The sequence below is a fragment of the Ostrea edulis genome, chromosome 5, assembly GCF_947568905.1.
Source record: "Ostrea edulis chromosome 5, xbOstEdul1.1, whole genome shotgun sequence".
NCBI classification, from domain to species: Eukaryota; Metazoa; Mollusca; class Bivalvia; order Ostreida; family Ostreidae; genus Ostrea; species Ostrea edulis.
Genome location: NC_079168.1, coordinates 2,270,176 through 2,285,402, shown reverse-complemented (window position 1 = coordinate 2,285,402; position 15,227 = coordinate 2,270,176). Strand labels below are relative to the sequence as shown.

General features: G+C 36.6%; 1 protein-coding gene across 3 annotated transcripts; it reads right to left on the bottom strand.

The window, feature by feature from the left end:
- Positions 1-2,734: 2,734 nt before the first annotated feature.
- Positions 2,735-15,191, bottom strand: LOC125650194 (uncharacterized). 3 transcript variants are annotated; one of them, XM_048878251.2, is made up of 5 exons: positions 15,104-15,191; positions 11,224-11,812; positions 8,573-8,882; positions 6,968-7,113; positions 2,735-5,220 (listed from the first exon to the last, which is right to left on the bottom strand). In XM_048878251.2, the coding sequence occupies exons 2-5, from the start codon at positions 11,794-11,796 to the stop codon at positions 4,000-4,002; spliced, it is 2,250 nt and encodes a 749-aa protein (XP_048734208.1). In that variant the 5' UTR covers positions 11,797-11,812; positions 15,104-15,191; the 3' UTR covers positions 2,735-3,999. The 3 variants fall into 3 exon arrangements, with proteins under 3 accessions (XP_048734208.1, XP_048734210.1, XP_056022979.1); XM_048878253.2 differs by lacking the exon at positions 15,104-15,191 and adding an exon at positions 14,892-15,010; XM_056167004.1 differs by lacking the exon at positions 15,104-15,191 and adding an exon at positions 14,027-14,157.
- Positions 15,192-15,227: the final 36 nt, after the last annotated feature.

The window sequence follows — 15,227 nt, the reverse complement described above, 5'->3', positions numbered from 1 at the left end:
CTTTAAACAAATCTTCAGGAAATTCGGTCACCTCCGTTTTATATCAAACAAACTTTTTCATTTTGTAACAAACTGTATTCTGAAAGGCTTGAATTTAATACAGTCGCAAACTCAAATTCATTTGAAGTAAAATATCTGGTCATACTGTATAAGCTCTCAAGTCTCAATAGTTTGTGTTGTTCAGCTGCATTAGACTCTGCTTGTAACATATATTGGTTGCTATGGAAATAAAGCAATTCAAGTTTGTACTTGTAGATAGCTTCATGTTTTAATTGTTCATATATATATAGTCTGTTACCTATATATTGTCTTCTAAAGCTTCAGTTTTGTTTCTTATTGATGAAGTTTGAGTTCCATATCCTTTTGACTCTTTCGAAAGCCGAGGTCATGCCTTTGCAACTCCTCTTCTCATAATTATCTTCCATACCTCCTCATTTTGAAACAGTTGCATCCAGATATACAAATGTGTCAACATCTTGCCTAAATGTAGTGCTAGTGTTTTGTCTGTGTCTGTGCTTGTCAATCTTGCTTTCAGCACGTAACCCTTGGCTAATAGTTTGATGTGAAAAAGTAAGCAGAATGAGTTCATACTTTAGCCTCGTCTTCCAGTATATCCTCTTCACAGTTAGACCTACATAGCCCAGATGTGGGAACCCTCCCCAAGGTAGCAGAATCATAAGATCTTGGAGACTTAATTGGCCCCTAAATGGCTCATCGGTGTGTGGAGATGCTCTGGTGCCTACAATCCTAGTCCCTAGTTACGGGTCATCGGTGTGTGGAGATGCCCTGGGCCCCTTGTGCCTACAATCCTAGTCCCCAGCTACAGGTCAAATAGTTTCCTTGTGGACAGCTTGCGAAAATAAAATGCTATGGGAGTAAACCCAGATAGAAAATCTGGACAGAAGGAGTTCATTAGTACAGATAATCATCTAAGGGAAGGCACTCCTGACTGAAAAACAGATTCCTGTAGGTAGAAGGTCAGGCGCGGGGTCGATTACCCAACACCGATTCCAAAACCAGGTAGTTGGAACTCATGAGCAGCATAACAAAGCAATCGTTAGGGAAGGAGACCCAGAGAACCTGTTCAGGTTAAGGAGCAATCGTTAGAGAAGGAGACCAAGAGAACCTGTCCAGGTTAAGGAGCAATCGATAGGGAAGGAGACCCAGAGAACCTGTCCAGGTTAAGGAGCAATCGTTAGGGAAGGAGACCCAGAGAACCTGTTTAGGTTAAGGAGCAATCGTTAGGGAAGGAGACCCAGAGAACCTGTCCAGGTTAAGGAGCAATCGTTAGGGAAGGAGACCCAGAGAACCTGTCCAGGTTAAGGAGCAATCGTTAGGGAAGGAGACCCAGAGAACCTGTTCAGGTTAAGGAGCAATCGTTAGGGAAGGAGACCCAGAGAACCTGTTCAGGTTAAGGAGCAATCGTTAGGGAAGGAGACCCAGAGAACCTGTTCAGTTTAAGGAGTTGGGCATTGGACTCATCACCCTACCTCGTGAATGATAACAGAAACTGAAAACTTCATGTTTATAATGCCAATATTATCAGCATGCCAACATCTTGGTACCTTCATGCTTGTTGGAATAGCTGTAGAGACTACAGGAAGCAAGGCAAGACTAAATCTGCTAGTCGATGCAACTTACCTAAATATTGTCATTATAGCTATCTATATATTGTCATTATCGCTACCAAAATATTGTCACTATAGCTACCTAAATATTGTCATTATAGCTACCTAAATATTGTCACTATAGTTACCTAAATATTGTCACTATAACTACCTAAATATTGTCATTATCGCTACCTAAATATTGTCACTATAGCTACCTAAATATTGTCACTATAGCTACCTAAATATTGTCATTATCGCTACCCAAATATTGTCACTATAGCTACCTAAATATTGTCATTATAGCTACCTAAATATTGTCACTATAGCTACCCAAATATTGTCATTATAGCTACCAAAATATTGTCATTATAGCTACCTAAATATTGTCATTATAGCTACCAAAATATTGTCATTATAGCTACCTAAATATTGTCATTATCGCTACCTAAATATTGTCACTATAGCTACCTAAATATTGTCATTATCGCTACCTAAATATTGTCATTATAGCTACCCAAATATTGTCACTATAGCTACCCAAATATTGTCACTATAGCTACCTAAATATTGTCACTATAGCTACCTAAATATTGTCACTATATAGCTACCTAATTATTATAGATATTTAAAACGTCGAGTGCATTTGCCTAAATATTGTCACTATAGCAGAAATGCTGAGGAATGACAAGATTGGTTACTGTTCACTGAATTTGTGACTGGAATGGAAGAAATATGACAAACTAGATGAACCTGATTCTCTTCTAACCTGGTACTGCAGGTTATTGAGCACATTTTTAACAACAGTCCTACACTCCCAATATGTAAAACCTTTGAAGACATTCAAGGTTTCCCCCTATTCTAATTCTAGGAGTCAGGTCTATGGCACCAAAGAGAAGACAAGCACAAGCCTGACTAAAATTATAAGCCGGCACTCTGATTTTTTTCATTGGGTGTTTTCCTGAGGTACTGGGTCATTGTATATGTATGCACTGCCATCACTTTTGTACACAACGAATTGTATGAAAACTTAACCAACAAACATAAAGTTTATGGCATACAAGTAGACTAGACTTTGATCACAGAAGCTCACATGGGCCTCGGGATCTAAAAAGGGTCGATACAAAGAAAAAAAATAGCTGCTTTAATACCAGTACACATACACAAACTCATATAAAAGGATCACAGTCATAGTACACATTATTAGTACTTACCATAGTACACATTATTAGTACTTACCATAGTAAGATAAGATAACATTGATACAGCAAACACACTTATATATAATGAATTCACATTTATAGTGAAGGGATTTTCATGCCTGCAGTTTTAAAACATATCATAAACTTAAAGGATGTAACATACTCTGTTTACAACGAATCAAAATTGTTTGTTCCCTGCACTTTGCTATAAGCATGTTTTACTGTAAAGTATTTCAGGCCAACCTTGAAACATCGTCCAGGGTGTCAAGCCACTTTTGGTCTAAAAAAATGTAGGATTATAGGAATTTTTTTTTGCAGTTTATAGGGCAAATATAGGGATTTTTACAGCAGATTTATAAGAATAAATAGGGTTTTTATCAAACAATTTGAATAAAAGTTTATTGTTTCTGCATAAAAATCAAGCAAGCATATTATTTAACTGGAGAAGAAATAATATAAACATAAACAAAGACAAAATCCTTTCAGATGTGGACAGTTTTCCATCCAATAGACAGTTCTTATACAATCATCATAGTTATTCTCTTCATAACAATTTCATTAAATATCAATCTAGCATCAGTTCCTGAATTTTGGGGATTTTCTCTTCTCTTTTTTATCACTTTTGAAAATAGGACTGTCATTTTTTGGATATATAGGGCTTTATAGGGATTTTAATGACTAATAGAGAAAATATAGGAACCTTCAAGTTTATAGGAAAATATAGGGATAAATAGGGACTTGACACCCTGCATTCTGTTTGCCTTCTCCTGACTGACTGACAAAAAACAGAACGACTGAAAACTTCTGTTTAGCCTTTGAAAAAACAATTCTTTAAAACAAAATTTTTAAAACGCTTAATTACATGAGACCACAAAATGAAAAACATCAAAATAAAATAAGACTGTGATCGATAAATTTTGAAAGTTAAAAAATTTCTTTAATAAAAAAAATTCCATACAACCTACCTACCCATATTGAATATTCTAAATGCTGGGTTGGGAGAGGGCAGGCAAACAATTTTTTTTATAGGTGGCCTCATGACACATTCAGATGTATAATTCCATATCGAAAATGCTAATTATTTTATGCAAGAAATAATCATATGTTCGTAGAATAAATGCATGTAGTATTCATAATATCAATCTGAATTTATTTAATAAATTTCTGAAAACAAAGATTTACACATTCTTTCAATGTTCCGATCTGCGTGGGAAATCGTTGATAAAGTTACTGTCTGTTTCCGAACTTCCGCTGCTGCTGCGACTTCGGTGGCCACCTAACATGGTGGGGATATCCTCCTGCGAATCACCCGACCCTGGTGGTGTCAAGTTACACCCACCAATGGCACCTATACACCTATCCTTATCAAGCTCTGCGAGTTTAAGTTGAGAGTTCTTGTGTTCGTGTATTCTGAGCTGCGACTCAACTCGATTAGAAGACCGGTCATCATTCCGCCGAGCTCGCCGATGTAATAAATGTTCTGTTGGGAGTCGGTACATGGAATCAAAATCCTGCGATCTATCGGAACTTTCTCGATTTTTATCAATTTTGTTTCTCTTCATTTTCTCCTCTTTCCGACTCTCTGCTCGGGGTTTCTGTTTTGATTTGGGTTTAATGTCTGTATGTTTGTCAGCATGAAGCCTGGGTCGGTTTTTCTCAGTTTTCTGAAAAACTTCCCGTGGCGATTCGGCGCGTCTCTCCTCATTTAATCTATCTTTTTGCCTCTGATTTGTTGACTTTCTATGAGCTATAAGATTTTTGGACATTTTCTGTGAATTATCATCTACTTTTTCATCCCTTGACATATCGGTACACATATTTGCATTTAAAAAGTTTGTAGCATTTTCGCTGTATAAATTTGATGTATAGCTATCAATATGGGAATCATTGTCTTTGGCCTCAAATATTTGAAATTCAGGTAAGTCCTTCTTCAAAGTTAACTGTGGTTCTGTTTGGTTAATTGGAATTAATCTTATACCATTCTCCTCGGGTTTTCTTTCATCTCTCTGTCGAGGAAAGACAGTTTGTTGGCTATTTTTTGGAACAGACTGATGCCCATTTTTCTCCTCTTTTGGCGAGAGTTGCTCTTTCTTGTTTTCTTCATCAGGAAGATTTACAATTACATGTAAAGAAAGTTCTTTTTGTGAAGGGCAAGAATTTTCCAGAAAGTTCAGTTTCTCAGACATCTGCAAAAGCAGGGCAATGTCAGAATACTTTTTATCCATGTTTTCTGACAAACTCTCAGATGAGGAAGATCTCGAGACGTTTTCCAGGTTTTTGGCCATGACTTGGTCTGTGGTCATGGAGTCAGTGATTTTATTCATGTCACATGCCTGACCACAGTGAATGACTGGTTCCAATACCTCGTTCCCGAGCATGCGACGCAGAGTTTTAGGCGACAATTCGTCCACCTGCAAAAAACAAAATACACCAATCTAAATCTAATCAAGTGAAAATGAACCTGTTGTTCAATACATAATATTGGTATTATCGGAACCATTATTTCAACTACGATTCCATTGTGATTTTAATGTTCAGTATGTTCAATGAGATCTCGTTTTCTTCGTTAATTTGGGCAACTTTTCAGTAATCCCATGTAGCTATACATATATCAGATACAGTGAGTTCAGGTACTTAGTGTCGTTTTTGAAAAGTGAAAGGGGTGAGGGAAGAAAAGTTTCCCTTATATTTGTTTTCAATTTTTCAGTTAGCAAAAAAGTAGTTCTCCCCAACAAAAAATTGGGGTCGGGGTGGGTGGCTTGAGGGTTTATCCTTCATTACATGAGTTCAATGCATCGGTTCAACCTTCCATTTTCACAACTACTGAAATGTGACCAGATAATAAATCAATCTTTGCAAGAAAAAATAAAGAAATTTGTTTGTGATAATAAAGGGATCATATATGCAAGTACACCCCTCCCCCTTGCTACGTGCCTGGAGATGCAAAAAATGTGATAATTTATGACATCACTGCACACAGCAGTCGGTTGTTATAATGACTCAAGAAAATCGAACTAAATAAATATCCACATATATGGTAGAAAGTTTAATCTAATAACTCATGTCTTTCGTACTAAGATATTTCCTTGCAATATTCTGAAAAATAAAATTTAAACCAGGGAGATGTTTTTGTATCAAAAATTAATCCTCTTTAGCCATCACTAATTTGTATACAAGAGTTGCCTAGGTAACGCATCACTAATTTGTATACAAGAGTTGCCTAGGTAACACATCACTAATTTATATACGCAGTATTAAGTCTTCCCCGGAAGACATGTGTCACCTGCTAGTTCATTCTATATGTAATATATCACGTATAATGTTGAAAAAGTAAATTATTGAAATGGTTTTTGTCACTAAACAGGAAGTTGATAAGCGACAGATTCGAAAATGTCTTACACAATACAGTTGGCCACAGTGATGCTCTGTGCCAAATATCAGGGAGTTGCCCCATGTGGTTCTTGAGAAAACTGTGACAGAAATTTTTTTGCTGTAAAAAATTCTAAGTCCCGGCAAACAGGAAGTTGATAAGCGACAGATTCGAAAATGTCTTACACAATACAGTTGGCCACAGTGATGCTCTGTGCCAAATATCAGGGAGTTGCCCCATGTGGTTCTTGAGAAAACTGTGACAGAATGTGACGACGACGACGCCAGACGACGCAAGACGACGGATAGTGATCCCTATATGTCGCCACTGCGTAACGCAGGCGACACAAGAGTTGCCTAGGTAACGCATCACTAATTTGTATACAAGAGTTGCCTAGGTAACGCATCACTAATTTGTATACAAGAGTTGCCTAGGTAACGCATCACTAATTTGTATACAAGAGTTGCTTAAGTAATGCATCATTTTTGTAACTTCTTTTTCAGAGTTCCAAAATTTTATATTTCCCATATCCCATATTTGTTAAAAAATCTAATTCAAGAGAAACATGTTGTGGTATGTCTCTGTTCTGGTCCCGGTGATGATATCATAAAGTTATATCAATATTCTGCATCCATCATTATTATAAATATAAGGACACTTGATACCAAAAGAAAAAAAATAATGGATGCACGAGCATGATGAGTTGATTAATATTTTTTGGCTTTAGTTTGTAATAAGTACAGATATAAAATTTTTAAAAAATTAAATTTATCTGTTGTCAGGCTAACCTCATTTTCCACATGGAATGACCGAAGTACAATGGGTTCATCCTCAGGACACCTGTACTCTGCCAGGTACACGTGATCCAGAGCATCCTCTGCCGACATCCGTCTGTCCGGATTAAACAGGAGCAGGTTCTGTAACAGATCCAGGGCTGAAAACAAAAACAGGAATAAATGGGATGAGATCAAAACTCCTGTTGGACATAAGGATACAGGATTCCTCTGTAGATCTCAATTCACCTAAAAACTTAATTTAAAAAAAAAACAACCCAGTTCTACTGACTTTAGAATGAACAATTAGTATAACATAGTATAGTAGTATAACAGTGATCAATCTCATAAATCTTATAAACGATACAAAATTAAGATTAGGGCTAACACAGAACCCTGGATATACCAGAGGAGGGATCAGGTGCCTAAGAGGAGTAAACATTCCCTGTTGACCAATCACTCCCAATGAGAGTCCTATATATGTTGATCATGTGAATGGAGTAATCTGAAGTCCAAATCAGTATGTAAAGAGTGCCCTAACAACTGGTATAAAACACATCAGACAGCATTTGACCCAGTGATAACTTGTATTTGCAGCTTAGATTATTATAATGACCATAGTATTTGTGAAATGCTATCTCTACAAACATATGAATATTTCACTACAAAGGTTATAATTTAAATGACACAACTTTTGCTTCATGGACAAAAATACACGCATACTCTATAAATTGATGTTTTTTTGTTCTATGTAAATATAAAGCACATCAATCATTTGCAGAGATAATCATTTTCAAGCTCATTTCTAAGTTTTAGACATATTTGGAAAGTATAAATTTGGCAGATACTATCATTTCAAATAAATCTAATTCTTGCAGCGAAGAATCTGAATGCCAAGTCCTTAATGAATAAACTTTTTTACAGTAAAACATGCTTACAGCAAAGTGCTGGGGATGAACAATTTTGATTCATTATAAACGTAATTTGTTATATCCAGAGAGTTTATAATATATTCTAAAACTGCAGGTAATGAAAATAACTTTGTTGTAAGTGTAAATTCACTGTACCCATATTTTACTGTAAGCATGAATTCATTATAAGTGTGTTCACTGTAATAGTGTTTTACTGTAAGCATGAATTCATTATAAGTGTGTTCACTGTAACCAATGTTTACATGCTTGTTACTGAAACCTAATGTAATAGAAGACAAATTGTATTTTAGAAAACTGGTGTTCCCATACAATAGTAAAGTAATTCTGGTACCCAAGGAATACACATATGAAATATGAAAGCCCTATCACTAACTATTTAAAAGTTATGGCCAGTGTTAAAGTTCTTCAAAAGTAGGTCAAACTTCAAGGTCAAGGTCATGAGGTGAAAATTCCAATACCAAAAGAAAGGTCTTGTCACAAGGAATAAACATGTTAAATATGACAGCCCTATCACCATCCATTCAAAAGTTATGGGCAAGGTTAAGTTTTTACAGACTAACAGACTGACACACCAAAAATCTTATGCCCTCAATTCTTCAGTTACAGGGACATGATAAAATTAATAAGGTATGTGATCAATCTGCTACAAATGTAAAACTCCATCAAACTTTTCGTTTAGTTCACCTACCATCTTCTGATAACTCCTTGAACTTGGCTTTTAATGCTGTCTTGGGCGTCCTGGATCTGTTTCGGAGGATATTGATCGGTAACACCTGTGTCAGTTTGTTCCATTCATTGTCACTCAGGTGTGACACATCAAGAATCTTCCCTATCTGGTCCATTTCATTTCCCCCGCAGAAAAGTGGTTTCCCCGCCAACATCTCGGCAAAAATGCATCCAACACCCCACATGTCGATGGCCTTAGTGTAGTCCCTAGGGGAGATAATCAACTCAGGGGAACGGTACCAGCAGGTTCCCACTCCATCTGTGAGGTAACCCTAAATATATAAAATATTATGTCAATGGGATATCCATGGTTTCAAACTGGGAGATTTAAAATACGTGGATAGCATCCATAAGAAATTCCCTGTATATAGCTATATTGTAGTAAAAAACCTTCATTACATTTTGGAGTAGAACTTTTCATTAAAGCTCATTTACCGATCAATCTGATCTCACATCAACAATAATAAGAGGTACTGTGAGCAATGCTCATTAAGAATACCCCCCCCCCCCCCCCCCCCCCCCCGCTTACCCCAATCGCCCAAAGGGTGTTGTTAATAGGTATAAATTACCTCTTTCCTGAGTGTAAAAATATGGTATGCCTTTGTAGAAGAAAATGGAAGATATAGTCTGAACACAAATCCATGGTATAAACCTATAATTTTGACCTTGAGATCAAAGGTCAAAGTCATAAATAGGTCATGAATGTACATGACACATCGTCTCATGGTGATACACTCATGTGTCAAATATGGTATGCCTATGTCAAAAAACAAAGAAGTCATAGCCCTGACACAAATCCATTGTAAAAACCTTTAATTTTGACCTTGAGGTTAAGGTCATATGGAGGTCATGAAGGTACATGACACATCATCTCATGGTGATACACTCATGTGTCAAATATGGTATGCCTATGTCAAAGAACAAAGAAGTTATGGCCCGGACACGAATCCATTGTAAAAAACCTTTAATTTTGACCTTGAGGTCAAGGTCATATAGAGGTCATGAAGGTACTCCACACATCGTCTCATGGTGATCTACCTGTGTGCCAAATATGGTATGCCTAAGTCAAAGAACAAAGAAGTTATGGCCCGGACACGGATCTGCACAGACAGACAGACGGACGGACGGACAGATTCCTATATACCCCCCCTGAACTTCGTTTGGGGGGTATAATGATAGAAGTTAACTGTATGCAACCTGTTCAAAACCTAGTGTTTTCTTTTACAGACGGGGGTCAAAATATTAGTTGCAATCCCTGTTTATGTTGAGATAATAGAAAACACATTATGATTCTCAAAATCTGGTTCATTTAAATGATGAAGAACACTGGAATAATTCTGGGTAGATTCTGTTGGTATTTAAATTATTATTCTAAGCTGAAAATCCTTGTTCAGGTGGAAAGGCAATTTGTAAGACATTGGGATTTCCAATATGTGTGCACGCTTAAGTGCAAAATGGATTAAAGCTATGTCTGGCATCCAACCAACTTTGCTGTCCTCCAACTCTCAACTCCGGTTCAACCCCCAAAACTCCCTCAAGGTCATCTACAGCACTGTATACAAGTGCTGCTTTTTAAAAAAAAATTATTGAGACATTCAAAAAATGTAGAGTTTCAATAAGGCTAAGAGGAAGGATTTATGCCCTTATTCTTTTACAAGCTACAGGTTAATCTGAAATGCTATAAGAAATATTTGTCTCTTGTTGAGATGAAATTGATCGTCGGATACCCACGGCTGATCTCGTCTTCTACTCACCACGGGTGATGAGTAGTAGGTGAGATTACCCGTGGGTATCCGACGATGGATGAAATTGGGCTCGAGAAATTTTGAGAAGCTCCAAACTACTACAGAAAAGTTGGCTACTGTTGAGGCTCGCTACAAACAAATCAAACTTCTCCGTTTCCAAATATTTCTGTACAGAATGTGAATATGGTGAATATGCAAAACATGCAGACATCGCAACATTACAAACTGAATTCAGTGAATTTGATCAAATCATTCGTGTTTACTGGGTTCTGCAAACCAACTTTTATTTGTGTGCGAGAAAATTTCGCGAAATTGGTGAGAACCTCATCGTTGCAAATATTTCTCATGAACCGGACCTTGAATTTCTGTCATCTGTAAAGAAAAAGGCTTGATTGCGAAAATTACTTGCCGCGAACCACTTTACCATGGGTGAATCGCAAAATAAAGTAGCTGCGAATGAAAGCTGGTTTACAGTATAATTGTTTTCAGAACTTTCCTGTAAAGAGATACATGTACTCTGTATCGCTTGAACTCTTTTCACACAATGATTAGGAAATTGCTGTAGGTGCAGCACCTTGGTAAATGAGTATCAATAAATCCTCTACAGTAAGAAAACTTTTAAAACATGCCCGAATTTTGTCAAAAACTGTAAAAACTGGAACTCTTCAAAAGGAGGTAGGAAGATTTGTTTGTAGCAATTCAAATAGAATATATGCATATTTCATTTTTACCAATGACACTAACTACTGGAGTTAGTTACCTTTTGATATTATATAAAATCACAATTCATTGCTGTCAATGAGCATTACAGTTCATTTCTTAAATGTAGCATATTATAGGCAGTAATTAGTTTGCTAGGACCCCGTACCTTATGGGAATATTCCATGTCAACTATCCTGGCCAGTCCAAAGTCCCCAATCTTGAGAGTGAGATCTTCGATATTGATAAGAAGATTGGATGGCTTGAGATCGCGGTGGACAACGTTTGCCGAGTGAATGTACTTGAGTCCTCTGATCAGCTGGTAGAGAAACAGTTGAACGTGTTCCTCCAACAGAACCTGACACTGAATCAGCTGCCGAAGATCGGTGTCAAGTAGCTCCTGTACTAAATAAAGTGACGTCAGTTCGTTCAGAGGAATGCTGCTGGAATAATTTGTTAACTGGTTCCCATTGGGTCCTAAGATTTCGTACACTGTCACAACATTCTCATGTTTGAGCCGCCTCATAATCTTAATTTCACGCAGCGCATACTTGCAGCTTTTCTTGTCGAAGAAAGCAAGCTTTTTTATGGCCACAGCTTTGTCACAGTCGCTGTCTATCGCTGAAAAGACAATACCACTTCCTCCAAACCCCAGAGGTTTTAAATCAATGAAGCGTGGATCGACTTGGAAACCTGACGTGGCATTGTTGGGGTTTGGAGATGATGGGCTCCTTCTAGCCATTTCTCAGGCTTCAAATCTAAAAATTAAGATTATGAAAATGAATAACACCTTTTAAACATTAAACTTGTTGCTTAATTTCACCACATCAGAATTAAGCACAATTTCCTACAAAAGCTTTATGATAATCATAGCACTGTGAAAGCTATGTGGATTTTATGATCTCATTAACAAAGTATATAGTGTGAGAAAAAAAAGGTATTTGCCTTTGCTAAGTATTAAACCTAGGACCCCTAGAACAGTAGTCCACCACTCTACCAACAGAGTTGCAGAGTTAACCCATTAACGCAGTTGTTAAGAGCACCTGACTGTCAGGTTTTGAGTTTCACCCCCAGTAATAATTGACTGGTATATCTGTATCTCATATGTTTAACACTCTGGTACAAGGATCTTTGAATTTTCAATCTTTATAAATATCATGTAATTCTACCACCAAACTATACTATTCTATTTATGCATAAAGATCTGACAAGTCAACATAAAGATCTGACAAGTCAACATAAAGATCTGACCAGTTCAACATAATTATCTGACATTTTGGGAGGGAGGGGGTGTTAGAAATATGCCACCATACAAATTAGTAAGTTATTAAAGCAATAATTGGATCTTTGGAATACAACCACTGATGTCATAGTTCATTAGGCAAAGCAAATACAATAATTTTTCAATTGGGCATGTTTTAAATACAGTGTATAATGTGCTAGTGGTCCTAGGTTTAATACTTAGCAAAGGCAAATACCTTTTTTCTTTTTTCTAAACAGAATCTACATTATGCCATTAACTGCCATCAACTTGTCAACATATTTTTAAGATGAGTTAACATACATGTAATGGCAAGACATGTTGATTAATGGGATCCATTTTTCAAAGTGCAGCATGAGTTACTTTCCCCTGAATACAGGGGGCGCATGTTGCTGTCCTCAATTCGCAGCGTCATTATAAGGAAAAGATAAAGGATTTACTACAAGCGTCAGTTAAGGAATTTTTCTAAAAAATTTAAGCGTTATTATTGACAAAATTATATGACTGTACATAAATTTTAGTCGTTGATTATAATGTGTGATTTTTTTGCAGGCAATATAAGTTTATAATACATGTAACAAAGTATGTAACCATTAGTCCTCAACATCTTTAGATTAGGGCAAGGAAGTCTTTAGCATATCAGTTCTTCAATATTACTTTATCAATATTTTCGACAATATGCCAGAAATTACATGTGCAACCAACACATAAATATGCTAAAGACACTGTGTTTTTATTTCCAGGAGTCTGTAGATATTTTTTACAGATTACTTCTGAAATTCTGAGGATTAATTGTATAATAAATAATTATATAATATTTCCCCATGCCTTCAATTTTATGGAAATTAATGTACATTTTAAAAAGTTTTCCCCATAAATTTGAAGAAACTAGACCTTGTTTTTTTTATTAGATATAATACAACCTGCTAATACTATGCAGAATAAAGATTTTGGTACCGTAAGCTTTGCTATACCCTATTTGTTACTACTATTTTATCTGAAGCGTAGGACTGTACGATGAGTGCACCCCCAACTTATGGTGTAAGAGTAGTAACTACAAAAATGTAGGCCATCAAATGACAATTCAACATAATTTTCTGATATGTATATTGCTGTGTCCATCTGACTGAAGCCAGTATCACTAGAAAAGCTAGCTCACTAGCGAGGCAGTACAAGTTTCCTCTATAATGTCCGTCAATCTAATTAAAATTAGATGTTAGATCCACTCATGTACTCGCTGCACAAACTGTGAGGCAGTATAAGTTCCCTACATACTGTTCACTACACTTCCTCCTGCTCAGGGAAGCCTCGCCCCGAAGCTTAGTGCAAGTTCTATCTAAATGTTTGGCACCTCTTCAGCAATACATCCGCCGTTCCCGACAACAACCGCTGTTGTACCTGTAAGAAAGCACATCCGTACCCGCAGCTCAGAGTCACTGCACTGCCACCATTTTGTAATATACAACCATCCATTTAAGGATTGATCATGCTCGATGTTGCTTAACAACTTATGTGATCAAGAGAGAGATTCTACCATATCACTAGAAAAGCAGTCTCTCTAGCAAAGCAGTATAAGTTTCCTCTATACTGTCCACCAATCTAGAAATTAAAATTAGATGTTAGATCCACTCATGTACTCGCTGCACAAACTATGTAGCGAGTACGTGAGCAGATCTAACATCTAATCTTAGTTACACTACTAACAATATACCTGGAGGCGTGACTCCGAGGCGGCACTAAAAGTGCAGGACATGACCTGGCACGACGCCGCAAAAGCAGCCCAGAATTGTGTTTGTTGGAGGACTGTCGTAGATGACCTATGTTCCTCACGGAACGACAGACCTAAGTAAGTAAGTACTGTCCGTTACACTGCTAACAATATACCATTTTGTGAGTACATGTACTGACAATACACTGCAGTAGAAGTAATACTAACGCTGAAAAATACCAGGGGCTGACTTTAGTCAGTTGGTTGTCTTGTCAGATATTTGATAAAAATGGGCATGCTCGATTTGTGTACTCCAAAATATTTGTTGATTTTTTTGGCGTCTAACATGATTTTTGATGATTGTACGAAAAATAAATTGTTATCATTTATTCTTTAAAATACATTTTAAACTCTTGCAAATAGCTATGTACAGTACAATGAATAGAATTTTCTTATATACTTTACATCTAACAAAATACGGAGAGAAAAATCAGCAAATTTTCTGTCTCAACATTTTAGCCATATTGAATTTTTCGGTGCAATTAATAACACACATGCCCTATAATTAAGGGTGTAGAAGGTGTATTAACCTGCAGAAAGTGTACAACTTTGCACTTGTCTGAACTTGATTACGGAAAGGTGTACACTTTGTGATCGGTGTAGATAAATGAAGCGCACCCTATGTGTTGTCTTGTTAGATGATTATGACGTCATGTTAATAAATATGATACTACAAACTGGTCACTTGTTATGTAAATTTGTAAAAACTTTAAATCTTGTTCGACAAGTCAACAAAGAGATATGACAAAGTCGACTTTATCTATCAGACTAGTTCAGGCAGAAATACGCCACTATATCATATATTTACGCAGAAAAATCTAGCAACATTTAGTGACTGTACAGTGTATACTGGGCCTTGCTATACTATAGGCTAGACTCGACCACGCGTCGACCAAGTTCAACTGCAGTATAATTACCGTTATATCAACTCTCTTCTCTTCAAATTAGCAACAAATAAGTATTTTGATACCATCTACTAAAACATAATAACAATCAATAATTAGCATATATAAAAATTACCATATCTATTAAATAAATCTTCCTGAATTTTTGTCAACAAAAAAATCTTCGAAATGGTAACAAAGTGGCTAAAATAACTCGTACTTATAATTTTCTTTTCTAAAGGTTGATGCACCAGGCCCTA

Bases quoted from the DNA above. Each gene is read 5' to 3' on its own strand.
- LOC125650194 (XM_048878251.2), bottom strand. From the start codon at position 11,796: ATGGCTAGAAGGAGCCCATCATCTCCAAACCCCAACAATGCCACGTCA. The intron at 7,114-8,572 runs GTAGGTGAACTA...TTTTGTTTTCAG, and splicing joins CAAGGAGTTATCAGAAGATG to CCCTGGATCTGTTACAGAAC. The intron at 5,221-6,967 runs GTTAGCCTGACA...TGTTTTTTGCAG, and splicing joins CATTCCATGTGGAAAATGAG to GTGGACGAATTGTCGCCTAA.